Here is a 25,095-nt window from a genome sequence, read left to right on the forward strand (position 1 = left end):
TTTTTTTTTAAAAATTATTTTATATATGGAAGAAAAATATCTGATTGCTACCCTGTTTACAAATTCTGACTGACTATATAGAGTTCAGTCACAAAATATGAACTTTCATAAACCTCAGTCACAGTGTACATTAAAAGTTATAATGCAGTCTTGCAAAGTGAGTAAATATTTTAAAACAAAAGATCTCATTAACTGACTCGACCTTGAGAGACTTGTACCAAACATTGTGATTTCCTCCATGGGTGTACTTGAACTCTGATGCAGGAAAATGACAGAGTAATGCAGGCATACTGGATACAGACAGTGCTAACAAGAGAACTGACCTGTGAGAGGGCATCAAAGGTTTAGTTCAAGATGTGTGCATTGGCACAAGCAATACTCACATTAGCACTTTCTTAAATTTATCTCACTGTCCCTTATCAAATGCTTCCCTTATCTCCCTCCCAAAAGATGACTACACCAATCAAATTCTTTGGAGAGGTGAGAGAGTGAAAACAAACATACAATCAAAAAGGCAGCATTGCTGAATTTCTTGAAGATGTATTTCTGGAACCTAACAAAAGCTCTAGGGTGCTCTTTTTGGCTGTATTCATTTTACCCTGGGAGAGGTTCACTTTCTCTTGTTTTTCTTGCATAGATGAGGAGCTGGATGCTAAGGCAGAACCTCTTTGGAAAAAACACCTCTATCATTAAGGCACAAAAACAACATCAGAGGAATGTTCTAGCCAGCACTCTCCCTGCTGCTCAGACTGCCTGATAAAATAGAACAAAACAAAAACAAGTGTGGACGTCTAAAGGCTGCAGCCCAGTGCAGGTATCCAGCTTCATCTTCTCTGAATCATGCTAAAGCTAGGGCACACCAGGAATCCTGTCTCACCGATGCTGTAACTTCAGCTGTGGAGGTCAGGCTGACTCCTGTATACAGCCCTTCTTGACCTGAATACTTGAGTGTGCTGCCTTCAGGGCTGGTGCTCTCTCCTTGGCCAGACATCACTGAAGAACCCGCCTGGAGAACAGGAAAAAAACCATAAGTGTGCTTTAACTCAGACCTATCAATTAAACAAATCGGGAGTCTGGAGAGCTGAAAAGAATTTGCCTTTGTGAAAAATGGAGCCAAAGCTCCATGAAAGCTACTAGAAGTAAGTGTTCTATGTGCAATGCTTCCAAAGTCAAGAATTCTGCAGAAATGTTATTGTCCACTGGGTGCACCAGAATCCAAGCAGAGCCAATTTGCGTGGGCTCTGTATGAAGGATCAGGATTTGACCCCATTCTGCCACTCTTGTACCTCAAAACCTCTGATTGAAAAAAAAAACCATCTGGACAGCCAGCACATTCTCCCCAGTATATAATGGACCATTCTGTTGGCATCATCCCACCTCGAAAGCTATCAGTATTTGGGAAATATTACATGATTAGCTTTCAAAATATGGAAATCTACCAGAAAAAGGGAGAGCTGGACAAACCGAAAGAAATGGAAATTAGTATGATTAGATTGTAATGTGCTAGTGCGTGGATGTGTGTGTACCAGTGCCCCCTACTGGATGGAATCACCTGTCAAGATTTTCATAAGTGCCTAGTGATTTTGGGTGCCTACATTTTTGGGTACCTAGCTTGAGACAACTTAAGTGGCCTGACTTTCACAAAGTGGGTTTTCAGAACTTTCTGAAAATCAGACTCATTTTAGATGCCTCAGAAAGTGGGCACCCAAAAATAGATGTAGCCAAAATAATTAGTCACTTCTCACAGTCTTGGCCAGAACCACTCAAATGTATGACATCATCCCCATACTGCTGACAGCTAACACAGATTCACTTTTATCTCAAGTGGCAGAGGCCTATGCTTTCGAACCAAGAGGGTCTTAGCTCCATCCTTGCTGTTACCATAAAGTTTGGATTGGTTATGGTGAGCTTGAATCATGAAGTTCTCAGTGGGCATGGATTTGTTACAACCCTCCCATCTACTGCAACCTACAAAGATCTAAATCAGTGAGACAAACCACAGGGAAGGTTTGGTGGATGTGACTCTGAAATCTAATAATAGTCAGTCCATTTATTTTAACAGAGAAACGGAGAGTTGCAAAGATAAAAACAATCCACTTTTTCCATGCGGCCTAGGAGATCTGCTGAAAAGGAAAACTTCAGTGCCAGACAGAGAAAGAGGCAACATTTCACCTAATAAAGGAAATGTTTAAGAGCTGACTTCATGAGAAATTAACTCTTGGATAAATTGACTTTAAAATCTTAATTTACTTGTAAATGGATACTTGTTGGACCAAATTCCTATAAAAGGGAATATCTGACAGTGTGACTGCGGAAATAGCCTGCCCATTATTTAAGTGGAAAGTACACATATTTAATCCAATCATTTCACACAAAAGGAAAACCTCCCTCAGGCCCATCTCTCCAATCTTCACCTGGAGCAGCGCCAAACCAGCAGTTCTCATATATAGAAAGCAGAGACTTGCCTAAATGTTTATGGAAATTTGCACTTTTGTTCAAGTGCAGCTTCCCACAATGATTTGTGAGTCTTCATGGTGATAGGTGGCAAGATCCACCAGTAGAGACCAGGGACGGCTCTATGTATTTTGCCACCCCAAGCACAGCACTCAGGCTGCTTTTGGCGGCGCGCCTGTGGGAGGTCCGCTGGTAACGCGGATTCAGCAGCATGCCTGCGGGAGGTCCGCCGGTCCCGCGCCTTTGGCGTACCCGCCGCCGAATTGCCGCCGAAACCGCGGGACCGGCGGACCTCCCGCAGGCATGCTGCCAAAGGCAGCCTGACTGCCGCCCTCACGGCAACCGGCAGGCCGCCCCCCCCGCAGCTTGCCGCCCCAGGCACACGCGTGGTGCGCTGGTGCCTGGAGCCACCCCTGGTAGAGACAAATTTGTCCCAGGTTAAATTTATTTTTCCATTGAAAGAGGTATTTGTGGTCAGCTGATATTTTCTGCCTGTGGTAAACTGGGATCCAGTTTCCCCCTCAGCTGAGCTCATGAAAGTTAGTGAGGGTCCATCGGTATAACCTGAAGAAGAATTGTCTCTGGAAGTACTTCAGAAAGTATCCGTTAATAAAAAATAATTCAGAATATCTGACTTTGACCACCAACCAGTTATATAGGTAACACAAGAAAGTATGCTTATTTCTCCTGCCATCTTTATGTTTTATTTATTATATATTATACTGCTATTCAGTAAAACAAAATTATATTACTGTTATAAATATTTATAGTGTGATATAAATGTTATCTGATCAAAAACAGTGCACTTTATGATGCAGATTTATTGCTACTCCTGAAATTGAGTTCATTCTTAAAAGGTCCATTTACCCTGGCACCATTCAAACGTTTCACAATGTTTTATTTACAACAGAATCCCATGCCTCTCTGAAAAGACATTTTACGGATAATTTGCAGAACTGATCAGAAACCCGAAATTCTGTTCAGTGGAAAATTCGAACATTTCAAAATCAAAACAAAAAACTCCAAATTTTGAAATGTTCTGTGAACCGAAATTTTTTTTTAAAGTCATTTCAGGTCAATCAAAATATTTCATTTTGATTAAATCAAAATGTTTCATTTTCTTAAAAAAATTGTAATATACGATAATTTTTGAAGCAAAACATCATTTCAAACCAATAAAGCTTCCATTTCAGAAGTCAAAATTAAATGTTTGGACATTATCAACATGCTTCCTCACAATTCTTTTTCTAACCAAAATGTCATTGAAATTGACACATTCCCACGAAAAGTTTCAACCTCAAAGATACACCATTTTCTGATGGAAAAAATGTTTTGTATGAAAATTTTCCATCAGCTCTAATAATTTGTTTGAATGCTGCACTGCCTTTTCACATAATAATAATACCACATTGCAAATCCCACTGATTTCAATAGGACTTTTGGGTGTGCAAGGAATGAATGATAGCAACCATGGCTGCTGCTATCCTTACTTCAATTGTTGTTGCAGTGTTGGGGTAGCCATGTTGCTCCCAGGATATTAGAGAGACAAGGTGGCTGAGGGAATAACCTTTTATTGGATCAACATCTGTTGGTGAAAGAGACTAGCTCTTGAGCTTACACACCACTTACCTGAAGCTCTATGTAAGCTTGTCTCTCTCACCAACAGAAGTTGGTCCAATAAAAGATATTACCTCATCCACCTGGTCATTCTTACTTCAAGTCTCTTGTGGTAGCAGATAGCTTATGTTATTGGTTATGGGATATAACCAATTTGACTGAACCCAGTCAAAATGCGCATTGTAATCTTTAGGAGTTTTGCTTAAGTAAAAAACTGAGTAAGTCTGGCAAAATTTGGATCACAGAGCCTTTCACCTGTAGGTTGGTGATTCAAATCCAGTTCTGTCATTAGTGATCAAAGTTTACTAACTGATGCCTGGTCAGTGGCCCATCTGAAAAGAGTTTGATGCTCTCATTCCAATTTGAAGTGAACATCACAAAAAGCAACCAGTCTAATTGGCCTCTTTACTGGTAATCTCAACAGAATGTTAAATGGCCTGGAGACTTAGCTAGCACAGGGTGGAATCCCACTGCCCTGATAAATAAAAGACAAATAAGTTCAATATATAAAATTTAAAAGAAAGATAAAGTTTTCCTTTGGTGGTGCGCTGTCACATCCATGGGCGTCTCCTCTCCTTCCCCAGGACTTTCCATTTATTTGTCCTGCTCTAATGGTCTTAGAGCAGCCTACCTTTTGGGAAGAGGCTTTTATATCTATAATATATAACATAGGTTCCTCTTTAACCAGAAAGACATTTTAAAAAATACATTGACCCTCCCTGGGAGGAAAGAGTTTAAACTACAGAAAAACAATATTTTCAAATTTGAACAAGTTTTGCAAAGACTGTGTACACTAGAAATTAGTGTGAAAGGTTCCCATTCACCTATCCCTGCTGCTATTATTCCTTCGGGTAAACAGCTCACCTGCTTTTTCCTTGTCTGGAAAAAGTAATTCACTCTTTCCCTGATTCAATTCTACAAGGGTGGAGCAGAGAGATCTGTTTTGTGTTCCCATTTGTGGCTTATCTGTTAACGCTCCCTCAGATACCGAGAATGCGGAGGCACTTCCGGCTTGAAGGCTGCATATCAGTGCCTGACCCAGACTGGGTCCAGCTCCTAAAATGAGCCAGCACGAAGTGGGGGAGGAGAAAAGACATGTGAGGAGGGGGATGGGCAGGGCAGTTTAGTTTAAAAACCACTCCTAGTTAATGGAATGACAAATTCAATTTGGGGAGTTCCCAAAGTGAGACATGGAAAATAATCTTTAGCTGGTGAAATGGCCATGGCTGAATCATTAGGTTACGCAGGTCTGCTCATGATTAAACATCGCTGCTATTAGTCCCCTAACTTCTACAGACAAAGGAAATGTATTATTGTGAATTATTTGAACCCATTTCTTTGCTGGTATAAATGGGCATGGCAGTGCAATTGAAATCAATGGTGCTATTCCAATTCACACCAACTGAGGAGCTGGCCCCTATTAATAAAATGTTAACAGCTTGAACTTGTATTGCTGTAGTCTGATGATAATATTGATAATCAACTGAACTGCAGCTTCTTGAAGAAAATTGAATGAGGTTTGTTAAGAAGAACTGCCGCTTTCAGAAGCATAGTCCTGCCTTACAAATAGAAAATGACAACCAGATTGGAATCTCCAGGGATGTTTGAACAGCCCAATCCTTTTCCCATTCACATTGATGGGAGTTTGCCATTGACTTCAAAGGAACCAGGATCAGGCTCCAAAACAGGTTCTTTGGATCCGGGCCTGAGTTTCTGAGGATTCCATAATCAGAGAGAAGCCACAGGTAGGATTTACAAGGGGGACTTAGGCACCTAGCTAAATCCAAGATTTAGATTCTCAAAACCCATGTCAGCCGCTACCTAACCCTGTCGGTGCCTAAATTCCCCAGCTGCCTACATTTCCACTGGTAAAGTTCCCTAGGGTCTAAATTTCTGCAGGTGGGCATGCACACAGCCACCTCATTCCTGACCACACCGAGCAGCTCATACCCACGCTCCAGCAGCCTTCTACTTATCTCACTGCAGGGCTCGATCTGGTAGACATGCTCAGAGGCCATCTTAGAGCTCATCTACCAGATTGGGCCCCACAGACAACACCCATGGAGGTGCCACCACACTTATACCAAAGGGTCCGGTGTCAGAGGACTCACCCAGAATGTGGGAGAACTGGGTTCAAATGCCCCCCACTGCCTGATGTAGACCAGGGATTTGAAACCAGGTCTCCCATCTCCTATATGAGTGCCCTAACCACTGGGCTATGAGGTATTCCGTTGAAGCTGTTTCCCTGTGTATAAAATAACTAAGTACTCTTTGGGCTAGCAGGAGAGAGATTGACTCCATAAACCATATGTTTTCAAACTGTGGGGTGTGCCCCCCTGGGGGGCGGGAGAGCATGATGAGTTTATCAGGAGGATGAGAGTGCCCTGGGGTTGGGGGGTGGGTAGAAGGCTGGTCCCCGGATTCCAGCATCTTCCTGTGGATTGGGCTGCGGGCAGCGCCTGCTCCCCCATCCTCCAGGGCATCCTGGGCAGCCCCAGGTCTGACACTGTGCACAGCACAGCTGTGAGTGTGAGGGAGGGGAACTGGCAAGGGGAGGGCTCTGCTGGGAAAGGAGGGGTCAGGGCATGAGGATATGGGGTCTCTACTGGGGGGTGACAGGCCAGCCAGGGGGGAGCTGCTCTGGGGGAGCAGGGCCTGGGTACGGAGGTGGTAGCACTGCCGGGTGGAGATGGGAGACCAGGGAGTTCTGCTGCTGCCATGGAGAATGGGGCTAGGCAGGGCTGGGGCTAGGCAGGGCTGGTGCCTGAGGTTGGATCTGCTGCCCACTGAAGGGCCAGGCACTAGAATCCCCTCATACCCAGTGGCTCTGGTTTCCCCCACACCCTATAGGGCTGAGAAGCTACCCCTAGGCTAAGTAGCTCTTGGGGTACCATAGACCAAGGAGGTAAGAGGCCTGGGGTCAAATCCCTGCTTCACATCGGGCAGGGATCTGAAACCGGGTCTTCTACATCCTGACCATGTGCTCTAACCACTGGAGACAGAGTTGACCTGGCTTAGGTGTTTGACTCCAGGAGAGGATCCAAAGTGTGACTCCTAAGTGGAGGGAGGCACCTCACTCGCTCGGAGGAGTGGTGCTTAGGTGACTCCCTCTCCTTTGCATTTCCTACTGGCTAGCTTAGACAGCTCTCTGCCCAGCGAGCTGGCTTTTATTAATCCCTTTTTTAGGCACCTAACTCTCCCCATGTCTTGTATAGGAAGCCTGATTCTCTACCTAATTCAGGGTAGAGAATTCCACTTGGCAGCATGACACCTAAACGTGGGGCATTGCAACGCTCAGTCTAAGTTACCCATGTGAATTCCACACCATGTGACTGTCTTTGGGGACAAATTCAGAGCAGTCCTGGCATAGAGAGAGAGTGAGACTCTGTCCAAGAGGCAGAAACTGAAGAGAGTCAGGCTGGAAGAGTTGGAGAAGGAAGATCAAGAAATTTGAAGTGGCAGGGTGGGATCCCAAAGTTGTAGTGAATCCTCTGCCTAATTGGTATTGTGCTTATAGTTCTCCCGCACAATATAAGATACAAACAGACACCACTACATATATTTTTTACACTAAAGCCTACAAATCTGCTGCCAATTTTATCTTGTGAGAGGCAGCCTTGCCTACTAAGAGAGGCAGAATTCCTTCCCTGCTCCCACTTGTTCCAGAGGGAAGTAACCAACTATTAATACTGGCCCTGAAACCAGTAACAGATTACTAACCACATGCACAGACTCAGCTGTGAGGGCCAAAATATCAGGGGACAGAGTCAAGCTTCCACCCACTCCCTGCCTCTTTCAATCCACTTCCTACCAATCTGCATTGTGGTGATGGAGAGAATACTAGACATGCAGCCTATTAGCTCCCCCCATGATGGCAGTGGAGATGCAAAGAGGCTATGGAGGAGATTTGGGGAGGGGGAGCAGGGATTAACTAAGAGCCATGAGCAGCCCCTTAGTTAATACTTTTACAGTGCTTTAAAGATCTAAAGTGCTATATCAATTCTAGGTGTTACTGTTTTATGGCTGGAGCTATAGTAAGCCAGTCGGTACCAATAAATGATGTGCATCCTGTTGTGTTACCGGGGCTTTGCTCCGCGTCAGTGATAACCTTTATTTATTCAAAGCACGCTTACAAAAGTTCTTTGTTACACAAAACCTGATTTGGTAAAGATTGGGGGTTCCCTTAATTTTCTAATCTCAGTGTCCCTCCTGTGAGCCCGCCTATCCACAGCACTTCCTCTGAATATTCTTCTTCTGAATACTGTTGTTTCCTTTCCTGCTGTAATCTTGTCTTAATAATGATTGACTTAAAAATAAGTATGAATATAACAACAACGGAATTCTGTTGATTCAGTGAACTTACCACTATGTAAAATTATATTTTTAATGCTGGTGTAATTAATCCTTTTGCTTATACTACAAATGTGTAAGTTTACATTTACTCTAATCTCTCCTTTATATTATACCATCATAAATCTATGGTTAATATGTTATTAATTTCCAAAAGAGAGCCAATATTTCAGCCTGGCAAGACTGCTGTCCATGCTATTGTCACTCTAAGGACCCAATCCTGAAGTCCTTCTAAAAGCAAAATTCCAAGTGAAATCAATGGGAGTTTTTCCTTCACAAGGACTGCAGCACAAGGCCCTACATTAGACTATCACAATATTTATTTTTATGGCCCTTCTGAGAAAACTTTGTGTTCATTTCCACTCATTAATAAACAAAACCAATCAAACAAAAATGTCCCTAAGATTTTAAATTACACAGCGTTGAGTACCGTTTTTGCTGCACAGAGTCATAAAATTGCACTGTTTTCAGAGTAGCAGCCGTGTTAGTCTGTATCCGCAAAAAGAACAGGAGTACTTGTGGCACCGTAGAGACTAATCATATCTATATACAACTACATAAAAACACACCCACTCAGTTACCAGATAAACAGGAATGATTTCTTCAGTTCCAGTATATTGCTTGGGCTGTATGGATGTAAGTGAGAGCAACAACTGGCCTGCTATGCTTAAAAATTATCATAACCAGGACAACAATAGACAAAGGACCCAGTCAGTCTCTGTCCACCCATGATGCGGACTGAACTTCAAAAGAGTGGAAGTGCTGTCCAGGAGCATAAGCTGCAACAAAATGTAGAGCACCGTCATGGTCCCTGTGAAAGCAAGCCCAGTTGCTCCTCATGGACACTGGATGCACAAAGTACTGGCATGCTGCAGAAAGGTGATCATATCTATTCCACAAGGGAGTATAAGTAGGCAGAAGAGGCTACCCTGCGTGGTCTCTACTGGCCCAAAGTAAAAAAACAGATGTAAAGGACAGCACTTCTAGACACGATCCAGGCTGCTTTACAAGGTACCATTTGTGGTGCACATTGGTTCCCACTGGGACATCAAGATTCCTGTTCATTGCACAGGTGGCAGAGGGAGAAGTGGGGCCCTGCCTGCTGTGCTCTGATGTGAATTTACATCATCCAGACAACTTGCTGTAGGAATGTGCCATATTTTATGCCCAAGATACAATGGCCATAGCAATCCCAATGCCAGGTGAAAATAAGGGGTTGGGCAGCAGTGCTGTAGTGGCGCCTCTTGCCACAGAGTTCAGGGCCTCTTTCAGCTCTTATATGGGCCCAATGCTTTTCTGAAGGGAGAATTCCTTCATTGTTGCTGTGTCCTCACGGACATCAGCTCTGGCTCATGGAGACTCCATCTATTGCCATAAAGAGCAGACTTTGTAACAGTCCTTACATTGTGTTTTGTCCTAATGGGGTAATGGAGTACTGCTGGCAACCATGCCCACTGCAGCCTCTGCACATCTACAGAAGGGTGTGGACTGGGGCGCTATGCCTTTTATATTAGTGTATTTCAGCATATTGTTGTGTGCAGTTTTCTCCTCTGTGCACTTAAGGGGGAGCATCAGTGGGATGACGTGTCTCAAGATATAGAGGCAGTATGCTTTGAAAGTTTCAAATATTCTTTTATGAGGATATAAAGCAACTTCATATAGCCTGTAAATGGTTCTGTTCCATATTAACAATGGAGAAAACTCAGTATTTATACGCCTCAGAAAGACAGAAATGGGCCCAAACTAAAACCCCTACATCCAGATGTGAATTTTGCAAAGAGCCCCCATCTTTATAACGGGTCATCCCAAAAGCTCAGATGCAAACACTTCCAAACTTTGGGATGTTCTAAGTCTGGAGCTGGATCCAAATATTATAATTCATGCCCATTACTATTAATCAATCATAGCTTTTAATTTTTTTAACTTCTTCAACTAGGGGCATAAAAACAACATTTAAGCCATTATCTTTCCTCAAGGCTGGCAGCCAGTAAAATTCCCTGTATGAAATGTGCAGTTTCAAAGCTGCTCAGTTGAGTAACTGCCTTTCAGAGAATAAGTACGTTCTCCCCCGCCCCCCCGCCCCAGCCCCATTATTTTACTTTTAAAGGAAATGGAAAAGGTAGGGCTGAAAATGAATGTTGCTGACACAAATTCTGCTGAATTTCATTTCCACTAGATTTCCACATTGCTAGGAACTCTTTTGGCAGCCTCGCAAAAGCATAACAAATTACTTTTGTACCAGCAACGGAATTCATTTTCTCTAAATGATTCATTTAGCAATAACATTTCTATGAATTTCAGGCAATAGTTTCTAAAACTTCATATATTTTCCCCTAATGTATTTTGGTTCTTTTTTGTCAATTTAACATTTTTCTACTCCTCAAAGAAGAAGAATTAGGGCAGTCAAAAAAGTGTCAGTACAGTGAGCTACATGGAATGAGTTTGTTAGAATATATAGTTCATTATAATTCCCAGTGAACAAGTGTCCACATTACAAAAACACCAAAAGCACAGTTGGCCCTAAATGACAATATTTTTGCTAGACAAGCCAAGGACTAAATAGGCATCCCTATGAGCAGTTCTTCCAGCTGATGCCCGTAGATCAGCAGGGGGAAGCTTGCACTGCTAATGTCTGGGCTGTACCTGTTCTGATAATAGAGAATGGCCATCAATCCATCAGCTCTAAATTCTCATAAAAAAATATCAGAATGGGTGGAGGGGAAGAAAGAGGTTTGGCGTTAATATAAAATGTTTTTACATTTGACCAGATTTAGGTTCCATTGCTCTGAGATGCTGAATGCCCTTAATTCCCATTGCCTTCCACAGGTCCTGAGCATGCTCAGCAACTCCCCTGATTCAGACCCAGAGACTGAGCTTACTTCCATTAAAGTCAATGGTGAAGCTCCCCATGATTTCAATGACAGCAGGATCAAGCCTTAAAGACCATGACCTTCTGCTTGCACCTTCTTGCCTCTCCTGTTCCTTTCACAGGTTAATTATTGACTGCCTATAGCAAACAAGATTATAAGATCAAATGAGTGGACATGGGTATATATTGTACAGGCCATTATTCCAACTACTTCACAGATTCAATTCTTATAATGTGCATTCATGGTTCAAAATAGACAAGTGGGAGATTACTGGTTTAGGTCTCATCCAATGCCCACTGAAGTTAGTGGTGAATTTAGAACTAAGTGTTTTTTTCTTATCAAATGTTTGGGAGAGGGGAGGGCAGAGAGGGAGCATGAAATCCAATCATTTTCCATTTTAGACCAATGTTTTAGTTTCAAATTTCCCTTCCTTTAATGTATTTTATGTATTGTTTGAACTCTCTGAATTCTTTCATGTCAAATACAGCCTTTTAATAATATTGCTTGATGGCATCAAATACAAAAGTCCAGCATCTCTGAGCAGTATCGTTGTAAATAAGTCCACAAACAACAAAACTTGTTTTTTGTTTTGTTTTGTTTTGTTTACAGTGAAACTGCATATTTCAGGAAAGAAACCACGGAAAGGAATTTGGATCGGGAAACATACCAAAAAATAATTATGATAAACAAGTTTCTTTTTACTAATAAAGGAACAGTGAAAGCCATGCTAAGGGTATCTTTTAAAGTAAATGACATAGTAAATGAAGAATACAGAAGACTGCAGGGGTGTGTGTGTGGGGGGGAGGTGTAGATAAATAAAAGAGGTTATAAATTAAACTACTTTGCAGCTTTAACTATAGTATGTATTATCCCAAATGCTGATCTGAGGGGTGATAAGGTGTGGTGTGTAGATGAAAATAAGAGTTTGAAATAAACAAGATATTGTTCAGTGGACCTCCTGGGCTCAGTCCTGTGAAGTGCTGAACAGCCTCCACTCCCAGTGGGAATCTTTCCATTGATTTCCATGGGCTTTGGATCAGGCCCTAAGCACACGTCTCAATTCACCCTGCCTGCATACAGACCACAAGACTGAGTTTTGTTGCTTTTAGTGGGAGTTTAAAATTATGCTCGGGGGAGGGAGTTCTGTGTGCGTAATGCATGCACACGTTTTTAAATAACTTTTGAAAAAGATGAGATGGGTGGTGCCTTGAATTATACATGCACGCTGGCCAGCATTCAAGGAATTTGTATTATGTGCACTAATGTTATTGATGTTGTCACTATGCTGTGCATTGCTATTATGTCTAAAAAAAAACGGTTTTAAGATAAAACAATTTAAACTCTTCAAAACAAAATGTTTTTGTTCAAGCTTCGGTTGATTTAATCATAAAATGTATATAGATCTTAATTAAGAGGTCTGTAAAGTACTTCAGCTTGTCGTTTTGTTTACATTTATATGTAATTTCCTCAGAAATTCTTGCTCCTGTATCAGCTAACAAAACTGAAAAGTTTGTTTAGATTATTGTACTGCTAGATAAGATAAAAGCTGAGATAACATATTATACAGTGATCAGCTTGCTTACAAATAAAGATACTATTTTATCACTTACCCCCGAGGCTGTAGTTTGTGTGCTAGGGGAAGCATTTTTACTACAATCATCTGAGTTAGTAGAAGACGTGGATGTCGGAGTCATAGGAACTGCGTTATTATTGTTACCTGCAACAGAAGTAACTGTGATTAGAAACAAATATTTTCCAGTATGACAAAATGCTTACATCCAAATATCCTATCTTACAATATTTACCAGAACACGTCTTTGACTTATTTATGTTCTTTGGTTTTCGCTTTCTAGTTTGAATTCCTTCTTTTTTCATGGCAAGAGGCCGAGGAACCTGGGGGGAAAAAATCAACATGGATCATATAAAGACTTGCATGTACGGCACTCAGCAGAAACCAAATTTTACCATAAGATCAAATGGTGCTACAACTAAATCAATTGAAATCAACTATTTTAAAGCATTTTTATGATTATATAGACTCTACTCTCCAAAAAATAACTATTTTTTCCAGTGTTCTAGCAGTGATTCCAAAAAGCCTGAAGTTTTTACTTAGGCAAAACTCTCTTTTACTTCAGCCGGAGATTTTCCTAAGTAAGGACAACAGGACTGGATCCTAGGGATTTAGAGGCTGATCCTGGAAAACAGATAAACATGAAGAGCCCAATCCTGTTCCTATTGACTCCAACTGTGCATGAAAAGGCCTTGACCTAAGTGCTTGCAGGATGGGTCTTTAAACCGTAATATATAGTCTTTTTAAGTATTTATCCATGTGAACTAATGCATCGTATTCAAGCTTATCTTTATATCAAGAAAATGCGTAAATAGCTGCTTTGGAGTCTGGGTCATTAAAGGCACAATTAACATACCTTTTAAACAAAAAATATGTATTCAAAATTAATATCACTTACCTAATTAAAAAAAGCTTTGGAAAATATAATCAATTCATGTAAGTGATATGATTATAATGTTTTATAACCATCACTTAATTTCTTTTTTTTAAAATGCTGGACAAAGTATTGATACATTCTAAAACCCAATCCTTCAAACACTTATACACATGTATAACTTTACTCACAAGATTTCCCAGAGTCTAGCGCTAAATGGATTCCATTATATTCACAGCACAGTTATTTTCTTACATTATTTTTCTACATTTGCTGAAAAAAGTATAACCAACAATTTACTAACAAATGACATCCTGAATCATTTTTGTCTTATTCTTCAATTTAACAAACATTTACAGAATTTTTAAGATAGCCTCATTTAGGCTCTGATCCTGCAACATTAAAGTCGAAGGGAGTTTTTCTATTGACTTCAACGAGCATAGACTCAAGTCCGTGGAGCCTGCTCCTGTTAGCGCTCAGCACACTGAAGTCAATGGATGTTCCATACGAGGATTGGGCCCTTACTAAACAGGAATCAAACGTGGACTGAAATAGCTGCCTACCCCGTGAAGTTTCATATAAAGGCCACAGGCATTGCATACTGGCTCGCCCTCTGCATTCCTACGCCACAGGGTTGTGGTTGTGGTGTGACAGTTGGCACAAGACAAACCAAGCCGTCTCGATGAAGGCTAGGGGCAAGCACAGGTAAACAAAAAAATAAATAAACAAATACAAACAAATGTACTTTGCCACTTAACAGCTGGAGAGAGGAATAGACTGGTAACTGGTTTATCAAAGCTATGTGTAATACAAAGTCAATATAACAACATTTAGCTTCTGTAAGCTGCTTCACAACCTAATCTAATTAAGCCCTCCACCCACCCCAAAATGTGGGTATTATTATCCTCATTTTACAAACAAGGAAACTTATGCAAAGAGGTAATGTGATTTTCCCAATTCTGGAGAGGCAAAATTAAAACTCAGGAGTTTCTGATCACCAATTGTGTGTTCAGACCATGGGATCTCATCACTTCCTCTGATAGGTTGGATATGAAAGACAGCTGCAAAGTTTTTCAACAGATTTCCATCAAAATGAAAACTGGGCAGTGCACATAAGTCTCTTCCATGGAGCTTTCAGAGCACTCTCCCTTTTCATAATGTGCTACTGTAAAGTAATGGTTTTGACGCGGCACTTTTTTGTGCTGCCTTAAATTGCCTACTTTTTAAGCATTGCCTTAAATTGGTTTGAGAAAAATCAGCTTCTTTTAATGACCTTCCTACATCAGCAGTGAAAAATGAACATTCCAATATGGCAGGGATTCTGTTTAAAGCAAAAAGACAGCTCAATTTTCACAAGCTGAACTTCACCTGAAGGGCTGACAGCTGCAAACTTTTGTTTTGACATGGAAAAGGAATATGGAACAGATATCAAAGGGACTTAATATGTACAACAAACAGTGTCATTTTTGTAAAAACATATTTATCACCAAGTGAAAAACAACATACTTCAGGAACATGCTTTACAGAACAGTGCTCACTCTCTGTGGTGAATGTTCTAGGAAGTCAGTAAATTGGTGTGTGACAGCAAGGTCCATATTATAAACAAGCCATTTATGACACTCTTCAGTGGAGTTTGGAGCCAAGATGAAGCAACCTTATATCAGAAATAACCATATAACAAAGAGCTTTATGACTGCAGACTATATATCATAAGTGAAGCCAGTCCTCATAAACATGTGAAATGAAGGTGAATGGGTTATAAAAGTTCCTGTAACAAGCGCTCTCTTTCACATTCATCACAAGCAAGGAATTCAAGCTACATCATAAATCTGTTATTTTACAAAGTACTGCAATGTCAAAAAAAATCAGGGACTAGCTATGTTTGCAGGCTGAAAAGATTTGCATAAAGCAGTCAGTTTCATTGCACTGCATTCAGCCCATCATGACCATAAAGAAAGAGTCCACAACAAGAACTAATTTATTGGGCATACGCCCTTTCCATTTGTACCATTTACTGTTGGTTTGCTCGAAATATCTGGAGACCTTTGATACCACACCTGCCACACCGAAAACAAAAAATAATGTTTTCAGAATGATAAGTATTTTTCAGAGCTATAGTCAGGTCTCTTGAATTCTATCCATTTGTGTCACTAAGTAGTGAGCTGTAACTTTACATCACGGTTGTAAAGAGAATTATAAATTAAATATAATTACTTTGACTGTGAACTTTGAATCTAAAAGTCATTACTGGTTGCATACTGAAGATAATCACCAAGCTGTGGTTTCAGTCTGTACCAGTTTAAGGCAATACTGATAGTACTGTAGCAAATAATTAGTACTGAAACAGAATTTGTCATATTACGGTAATTAATAAAAGAAAATGAAAGATACACACTGCTTCCAAATTCTGCTTACCTTCCTAAAGCAAAATTACTGTTGAAATCAACAGAGTTTTGTGTGAACAGGATTTGGCCCCAATGTATATGCTGCATTTTGTAAAATTTACGTAGTTGGATCTTATTACAATTTTTTTTTGTTTTCTTTTATTTTTGTTTGCATTAAAATTGGCATAAGTCTCAATATATTTTATATTCTCTGTTTTCTATCATTTTCTGCATCACTGTTGTAGTAAAATCTAATTTATCTAAAAAACTATTTAACTTTCAAAAAGTTTTGGCACTAAAACGAATAAAATCTTGGCTTTCCTGCTGCAGGAGTTTTACCACTGACTTCAGTAACAGTAGGACAAGGGCCAAAACACACTTATCATCTTCAAACCATTTTTTGTTATATACTTCCAGATGTATGAATATACAATCATACATATATTATTTTGGTTGTACTTATTTGGAATAGATTATGACTATATTTTTCATAGAACACTGTAAAACGTTTGTTTCATTGAGGTGTCAGATTGAAATCGCTGCAATTTACTGTGTTCTGTGCACACACACACACAAAAGTGAAAACCAGGAACACCATGGACCAGATCCTCAACTCGGGTATATCTGGTTCCATGGCCTTAAAATTAGGAAAGCTATGATCGTTTACACCAGCTGAGGATCTGACCTCATGTGCTGCATTTGTTCCTGCTAATTAGCCTTACTTAATGAAATTTGCTAAATAACCAGTTAAGAAATTGAGCATCCAACAGTAATTAACTTTTGGTTTTAATGAATTCTTTGGCTCAAGGCACTTCACCAGATGAATGTTGACATGATGAAGAAAATGTGGCTTTTAAAAGCTCATCAAGTGTGGTTTTTTTCCAGTTACAGAAAATATTGTAGAGGATGGTGATATAATTTTTGTTTAACAAAGAATGGCATTTCTTTTTATACAGTAGAAATATGAAGGAACTGCAACAGCTGGGGTGATTGAAGGGGTCTTGAAGCTTGATCAGTTTGTCACACAGTCTTCAGACACCGGGGTCCAAGCACCGGTTTGGATTAGGTCAAACATCACTTATTATAACTATCCCACTAATGGCAATTATCAAAAGGAGAATTCTCTTTCTTTACTGTCCTCAACCCAGATTTATTAAAAACAGTCTGCAGTGCCCCCTTGTTCCATTTTCTCCTTCCCTCTTCAGTGCCAGTGCTGAATTATAAACTGGGGTTCTGGTCTGTAGTGTTTGTTTGTAGTGCATTTTTTACAAATTATGGTTCATTTTTAGCAGTAAAACAAAAAAACAAAGGCTTTTATCTTGTTTAAGCAATTAGTTTTCCTTTAATTATATAAACAAAAATCCCCCAGATCCAGAGAAATGAGCTTTTCACAAACAAGGTACGTCTTTAGGAATTTCTGGCTCCCTGGACAAACAATTTTCAACATTGCAAAAAACTGAAACTTCTGGTATTTTCAGTGTGTATTTTTTAAAATCTGTGTTGCTTCTTTGAGGGGGGTTTGTCAATTTAAAAAAAAACACCCAAAGGGTGAACTCTTATTTCCCCAGTTTATGCGCCAACATAATTATGACCTAAAGATGATCCAGGCAGCAACGCACCAGAAGGACAGCAAGAAGGCTGCATAGGGGGAACCTAGGTTACAGCACAACCGGCTAAGGCTAACACATCTTCTCACAGGTTAGCCTGCAACTTCACCTGCATTAAAGGGGCTTTTCCACTGTGTTGAACTAATTTTCTGCCCGTCAGGACAGGGTCACCCTGAGTCTGAGCCTACAAGGTGCTGAGCACAGTGGGCTCCCACTGGCTCCAGTGAAAGCTGTGGGCACTGAAGGCCTGTCGCTGCATAGTTAGGTCAATGGGAGTTTTGCTACGGACTTCAGTGGGAACAGGACTGAGCCCTAGGTTCCTGGCAGGATCAGGGACTGTGTGAGTGGGCAGGGGAGCTAAAGGGCAAATTGTGGGAGTTAGGACTGCAGGCTCAAGCCCTAGGAACAGGGGTCGGTATTTGAAGGCCTGTGATGTCAGCAGCGGTTCACACTCAAAAGGTGTGACTCCGGTTTCGGGGGTGGGGGGCTGGAATGTGGAACGAGGCTGGCTCCCAGCCGTCTGTGCCTGGCGCTCACTCACTCACCACTCTCTTCTGGGGTTTGATGAGGGGCCTGCTTAGGCCGTTCATTTTGGTGTACAGCCCGCAGGCGTTGCACAGATAGTTGCCGGTGCCGTCCCTTCTCCACAGAGGGGTCTGAATGGAGCCGCAGTTCACACATTCCCGGCTCTCGGACAGATCTTCCAGCAGGTCTAGGAGGGGACACAGTCAAAGGAAGGCGAGTTAACAATACAACCATCCCCTGCTGTCAGACGGGGGGAGCGGGCTTAGGAGCCGCAGAAATCAGCGGGCAGAGATTGCTCGCTCTGCGGGGAGGGCTCGGGGCATTGCGCAACAAGACGGAAACTTGCCCAGCCCCAGCGGGCTTTGCCCTCCGCTTCCTCCCTTTGACTCATCCTCATCAGAGCCATTTTAAAGTGAAGTCATGTAAAGCCGGGCTGAACCGAGATACCCCACCCCAACCTGCTTCGTCATTTGCTCTTCGGAGCCTAGCACAGGGCTCAGGTCACGGCTCTCCTGTCGCAGCAAAATGCGCCTTTGGCAGACGAACTAAAGTGACCCATTTGCCATCTGTCCCCGGGGGCTTTCTCGCGATCTTAAAGCCCCAGGCCAGGCTGAACCCCCCCACCCCCACCCCCCAGTTTCCAGCCCTTAGCTCCTCCGGTCACAACACAGCGCAGAGCCACTACTCTGAATCTCTCAACATTTCGGTCAGCGCTGTCCGCTGCAGTTGTTTAAAACATCGCCTGATGATGTTTTAATCAACAGGGCCTTGATACAAATGTTCCTCTCGTGAGAGAGCGAGACAAAAACTCTACACAGAGAGAGACCGAAGAACATTTTAATTCCTGATTTAAAAAAATAGTATTAACCCACAAGGTGGGATATTTCCCCCCTACGGCCCGATCCTTCTCACGTTGATCACAACGAAAATTTTGCCGTGGTGAAAACCGCAGGACAGGACTGCTGGGTCAGTTAAAGATCCAATCGTGTACATTTGAAACTGAAAATCACACAGTGCGATATTTACCAATTTTCGTTTAGTCTGGCGGACTTATTTGGATTTCAGAATTTTACTAACTAACTTTTTGTATGCCTATATTGATCAGAATCTATTTTCAATCATAATTGCTCGCGGTGTTTATTTAAATTATTTATTTATAGTATAGAAAGAAGCAATAAATTAAAAGACATTTACACCGGGCAGAGATATCTTTACTCAGAATAAATATGGAGCGGGTGTGCAAAACTATTATGTTCGTTGCCAAAATATCCACCTTTCAAAGTCCACTTGGGAGTCTAACTGTAATCATAGTAAATCAGAAGTGGAGTTATTTTTGTCAAATAATTCTCAGTCACGACTGAGCAAAAGTGTTTGATCGTTTTAGAGTCTTACTGGGAAAAATGCTTTACGACTTATTAAAACTTCAATACAAAAAAGTCTTTGCTAATTGGATTTTACTAAATCTATAGTTGAGACAAAAATTTGACCTTAGTGTGTGTGGTGGGGGGGGGGTGAGAAACTAAATCTAATTATTAAGAAATATACTAAGTGGAAAAATACCTAACATTTTATCACAGGGCACTATTAAACAGTTAAAAAAGATATACATGTTAGGCAAAGAATAAATAAATCCCAACTATAACAACCAAACATTTCCTTGTCTGGAACCCTTTCTTTATCTGATTAATCTCTCCATATTTTAAAGATAAAGATCAATCTTTATATTTTGATATATATATATATATATTGTACAGAGATCATTTAAAATGTTTTACCTCTGTATCACTTTCTTAGTTTAAGAGAGGGGGAAGCCATTGTTGCAGAAATGTAGCTTCATAATTGATTCTCACCCCTTTTAATGCCCTGTTCTACCTGACTTTGTTCGTCATGAGGTTACTCTTTTATGTTTCACATATTAGCTTTGTGTTCCCTAAAGTGAAAGATCTTGTAAATGTCAAATAAGCGTTTGATATAACTGTTTGATTATACTAAATGTACTTCGCGTAGAAAGAAATTGTATTTCCCCCTCCCTGGTCCCCCCCTCCCAAATTTTTCTCCTCCCTTCATTTACAAAAATTACAAGTTAAAATGAAATCAGAACATGGCAGAGTCCAGAGACCACAGTTCAAATTACACTGTCAGCTTGTAACTCTTAACACATCACTAAGATTTATTAATCTTTGCACTAAAAGCCGCCATTGAATACTGTAATCAGTAAAATGCTTCAGGCTTCAAGGACACGGGAGTTAAACAGTTATTTTTTCCAATTGTTTACTTTAAAAAGTTACCTTCATACCTATGGAAAGAAATTCTATGGAGATAATATTTCTCTAGCCTTTAGAATAGTTTTTCCTTAATCCATGTTAGATATATTTATAACTATAATAAAAGAATATAGCTTTAATTGTTCAGTAAAAGCTTAGAAACTCTTACAAGTTATGAGAATTCTGTCATTGCATTATTTATGAGAATTCTGATTCCATTAAGTTATGAAAATTCCACAATACTCTTGCCTAACATTTTAAAAAAGAGCTTGATTGCACACACTGCATGTGTTCTGAGTGCTGATCTTTTTATTTGATAAAACGTTTATAGTTGGATCCTTTTTAAATGCGGGAGTCTAACTTGCAGAAACAGAAAACTATTTTTATCATTAGTCAGAAGTGATGTGATGGAATCGGATGTGGGGTTTAAGTTTTACTTTTTAACTTTGTGCAAATCTCCCCCATTATTTTCCTCTACAACAGACGGATTTCTTTCCTTTGAGTTCCTACCCGGGAATAAAAGAGCCTTCATGGAAATATTAGGAGACCTACACAAATCTATAGCAGATATTGTAAACTGTATTTGTGATATCCGTATATAGTGATTGTATTACAGCAAGCACCCAGAACATTAAATGTCATAATTATTACAGGCCCAAGTCAATGGGGATGTTTCCTGAGTTAAAGCTGCGGGAGGGAACTCTAAGAATGCTTTACAGAGAACTCTTAATAAATGAACATTTGTACTAAAGGGATAGCATAAAAGAACCTCAATTTGTGGGGGACTCTGATCCGTTTATTCGCTTCTATTTTAATATGTTATATAAAGCATATACTAGACCTTGACATCTTCTTAAATAAACTAATTGAAGGGGAAACCATACAGAAGGCATTTGTGCTGCGATAATATTTCTCACGCAAATATATGCAGTGTAGTTGTAGCCGTATTGGTCCCAGGATATTAGAGACAAGGTGTGTGAGGTGATAGCTTTTATTGGGCCAAGTCTGTTGGTGAGAGAGACACGCTTTGGAGCTTACACAGAGTTCATCCTTACCCAGACCTGAAGGACAACTCTGTGTAAGCGGGAAAGCTTGTCTCTCTCGCCAACAGAAGTGGTCCAATAAAAGGTATCACCTCACTCACAAACATTATAAACAGATTGCATTCACATGCTACTCTGAATGTAGTCTAAACCTGATTGGGAAGAAGGGGAAAAGAAAAGAGATTTTGAGGTTTGGTGACTGCCAGGACACCTGCATTTTGTGGTTCGGATATACACACACACACACTTTGGTTGTTCCTAGTCTGGATCTTGCCTAGAGTCTCTTATTTCCTTTACAATAAGACCTTAACCTTGTTTTGAAGGCTCTGTATCTCCAGCACCCAATGCCTCCCACAACCTTGCACGTTCCCACACCTTTTCGGTCGCAAGGTCACAAACTCATCTTCGGGGAAGTTTATGGGGGAACAGTTAGAAACATTAAATTATACCCAGTGAAATTAGCGGAACTACTTTCCCGGCCGTTTTAAGGCAGGGATTAAACATATTACACTTCATATAATATTATCACCGCTTTTCCAAAGACAGGGTTGTAGGGACCAGGGTGGGATATACCACCGACTTAATCGTTTTAACACTGTGTTTAAACGAACCAAAAATCAAATCAGTGTCTTGCAGAATACATAAAGAAACTACATCGGGTATTTGCGAAGGAGAATCAGTGATCCAGAGACAGAAATGTGTCCGCTCGCCCTTCCTTGCAGAATGATCTAACCCTTCTTCTTTAATCTCTTTCTGTTTAGGATTACCCATTCCTTCCTTCCTCTTCAAACCTATCCATGAGCCTTTTTCCCTCCGCCTTCATTCGTCTATGAGAATTTCCATTCCCATAGCCCTCTCCTTAGGCAGATGATATGGTTGCTTCCTTGCAGATTTGATCCAGGCCGGTTATCTCCGTGTTTTCCACTTTAACTTTTAAAGACCTGACACTCAACGTTCGTGTTGCACGAGAAGAGGGTTTTCTGCTTTGCTTTGCTCTTTCGCTGCTATCTCTAAAAAATTAATCATCTTCATTCTCTGTGTCACGTTAGTAAACACGAGAGTGGGACTTAAAATGCCTAAATCAAATATGTTGCACTGGAGGACTGGAGAAGGGTTGTTTATCGAACGATGAAAAGATTTTTAGGTGGTACCGTCTGTTGTTTAGAAGGAAAATGATACTGAATCCATGTGCATACAAGATTTACTAGTAGTGTGATAGGCAAAAGCAAGCGCAAAATCTATAAAGAGATTGCAATAACCAAAAATCATCGCAAAGTAACTCAATCTTCAACCCTACAGTTAATGTAATGACACACATAATTTCTTTTGCTAAAAAGACGCTGACATCAGTAAATTCCGCCACTGGGAACCTGACTGTGCCAGCGGTTTTAAAACAGAAATTCCTATTGATTTTAATTTTAAAATGGCTAACACTAACTGGTTTTGGATTTGCCTTTGGAAATCACAAACATCCATTGAGCAAGTCTCTGTAATGAGCCTGAATCGTTTATTTCGAATAGAAGGTGTAATTTACACTGCATTTTTCACTATTTCTTAATCGAATTATGTTAATGCGGGGAAGCACGAATATACAATAAAGAGACATCTGGAAGCGACTTACATTAACCAACTCTTTTCTTTTCTTTAAAAAAAAAAGACCAGGCTTAAAACGCCGATTAACTGAGTGGGTGTGTTTTTATGTAGTTGTATATAGATATGATAAATGTTAGTCTCTAAGGTGCCACAAGTACTCCTGTTCTTTTTGCGGATACAGACTAACACGGCTGCTACTCTGAAACACCATTCAAAAACACCAAAAGAATAGGGGTCTCAAAATACTTCCACTGATCCCTTCCAAACCACTGTCCCTGCACACAACTCAGGAGAGAAAACTTATTCCAAAAGACAGCTGAAGTTTAGCGGCCTTTCAGGATTCCTATTGACCAAACTTTATGCATATTCATTCAAAGAATGTGTTTATGCTAATGAAACGGCTTCTACTAGCAACTTTATCCTCCCCTTAAAAACAACAACAACAACAACAAACCCCACACCCCAGGATCTTAAAATGTTCTCCAAAGACACCGACCTCTTCCAATCCTCCTCCTCAAAGGATACACAAATAGGGACTAATAATTCTACTTCAGTGCCATCTGCTTCCCTGTCACTTCCTCCCCTCTCCACAACCACAGTTCCAGCCTTGCAGCAGAAAACACAGGCTGGCCACACACACAAAATGCCGCCCCAGCTCCCCTTCCCTTGCAGGGAATTCCCCCCCTCCCCCCAGGGTCATTGCGTTCCTGCTGTATCCCTCCAGAGCCTGTCCGGCCCTTCACACAGATCCAAGCCCATGGCGGGGACTGGGAGCTCTTACCTGCGCTGGGAGCCCGCACCGGGAGCGGGGTGGCCCGGCTTTGCAGACAGTGCAGCATGGAGTTCTCAAAAGGTCCCGTGGGCCAGGCGGGGGTGAGCTGGGGTCCCACATAGGAGGGGTAGTGGCCGGGGTAAGATCCGTTCAGAGGCCTGCCCAGCGGGCTGTACTGGTCCCTGGCATTGAGGCTGTTACTGTAGCCCCCTGGCTCTCGGGAGGCCCCGTTGGCCATGGGCGGGCTGGGGGAGTAAGGGAAGCGGCCCGAGGGATGCGAGCCGCTGCCGTTGCTGTACGAGGGGCTCTCCGAGGCCGGCTGGGGCCACACCGAGTGGCTGCTGCCCGGGTGGCTGGGCTGGGCGGCCCCGCTGCCCTGGAGGTAGGGGAGGCTGGGCAGCATGGAGCCCACGCGGGTGGTGGGCACGTAGACCGGGGAGCTGGCCGTGGAGTGCATGAAGCTGCCGGCAGATCCATCGTAAGGGGCCGGCGGCCCTTGGCTGGCCGAGATCGCCAGGGTCTGGTACATCTCCTCGGGCTGTTCGGCGCCGAAGGGGCTCAGCTTGGAGCCGCGGCTGGACCAGAGCAGCTTGTTGGTCTGGTCTAAATCCGTGAAGAGCAGGATGTCCTCCCAGCTGGGCAGGCTGGGCGCGTGGGGGGCTCCGAAGTGCACGTAGGGGGCGAGCAGGGACCTGCCCTCGGCGGCGGCGGGAGGAGGAGGCCGGGTCCCTTCGGGCTCGTGCTGCGGAGTCTTGGAAGAGCCGCGCTCGCCCGGGGAGCAGCAGGAGGAAGACGCCGGCGAAGGAGGAGAGGGGCCCGGCTCCCTGGCGGGGAAGGGGCAGGAGGAGTCGCCAGCGTCCGCGCCGCACCGCTTCACCACACACCAGCCGCCGTCAGTCAGGGCCATCCAGGTCCCCGTCTAGCCTCTGGGGAAGGGAGGGGGGAATAGGGAGGGGAAGGCGCGTGGGGGGGGGGGGGGCACAAAAGAGAAGAAAAAATCCAGTTAGCAAACAGACCTCAGCGTCTCCCTCTTTGTGAGACCCGCTAGCTGGGAGCCGAGGGGACCCTCTAATCGCTCCTGTCGCCTTGCCCCGTTGTCTGGCTCCCGGGCAGAATAAAGATCAGCCAGCAAAGGTCATTAACACCCCGCAGCCCCCAACCCCAAGTCCCAC

The 25,095-nt window shown here is 42.1% G+C and overlaps 1 protein-coding gene across 1 annotated transcript; it reads right to left on the bottom strand.

Annotated features, from left to right (window-relative positions):
* Window positions 1–838: 838 nt before the first annotated feature.
* On the bottom strand, window positions 839–24,830 carry GATA6 (GATA binding protein 6). The gene is made up of 6 exons (XM_065399037.1): window positions 23,933–24,830; window positions 18,272–18,438; window positions 14,299–14,424; window positions 13,097–13,184; window positions 12,902–13,008; window positions 839–1,006 (listed from the first exon to the last, which is right to left on the bottom strand). Exons 1-6 carry the CDS (start codon window positions 24,828–24,830, stop codon window positions 839–841), a joined length of 1,554 nt encoding a protein of 517 aa, XP_065255109.1.
* Window positions 24,831–25,095: the final 265 nt, after the last annotated feature.

This window comes from Emys orbicularis, chromosome 2 (genome assembly GCF_028017835.1).
Source record: "Emys orbicularis isolate rEmyOrb1 chromosome 2, rEmyOrb1.hap1, whole genome shotgun sequence".
In the NCBI taxonomy this organism is placed as follows: domain Eukaryota; kingdom Metazoa; phylum Chordata; order Testudines; family Emydidae; genus Emys; species Emys orbicularis.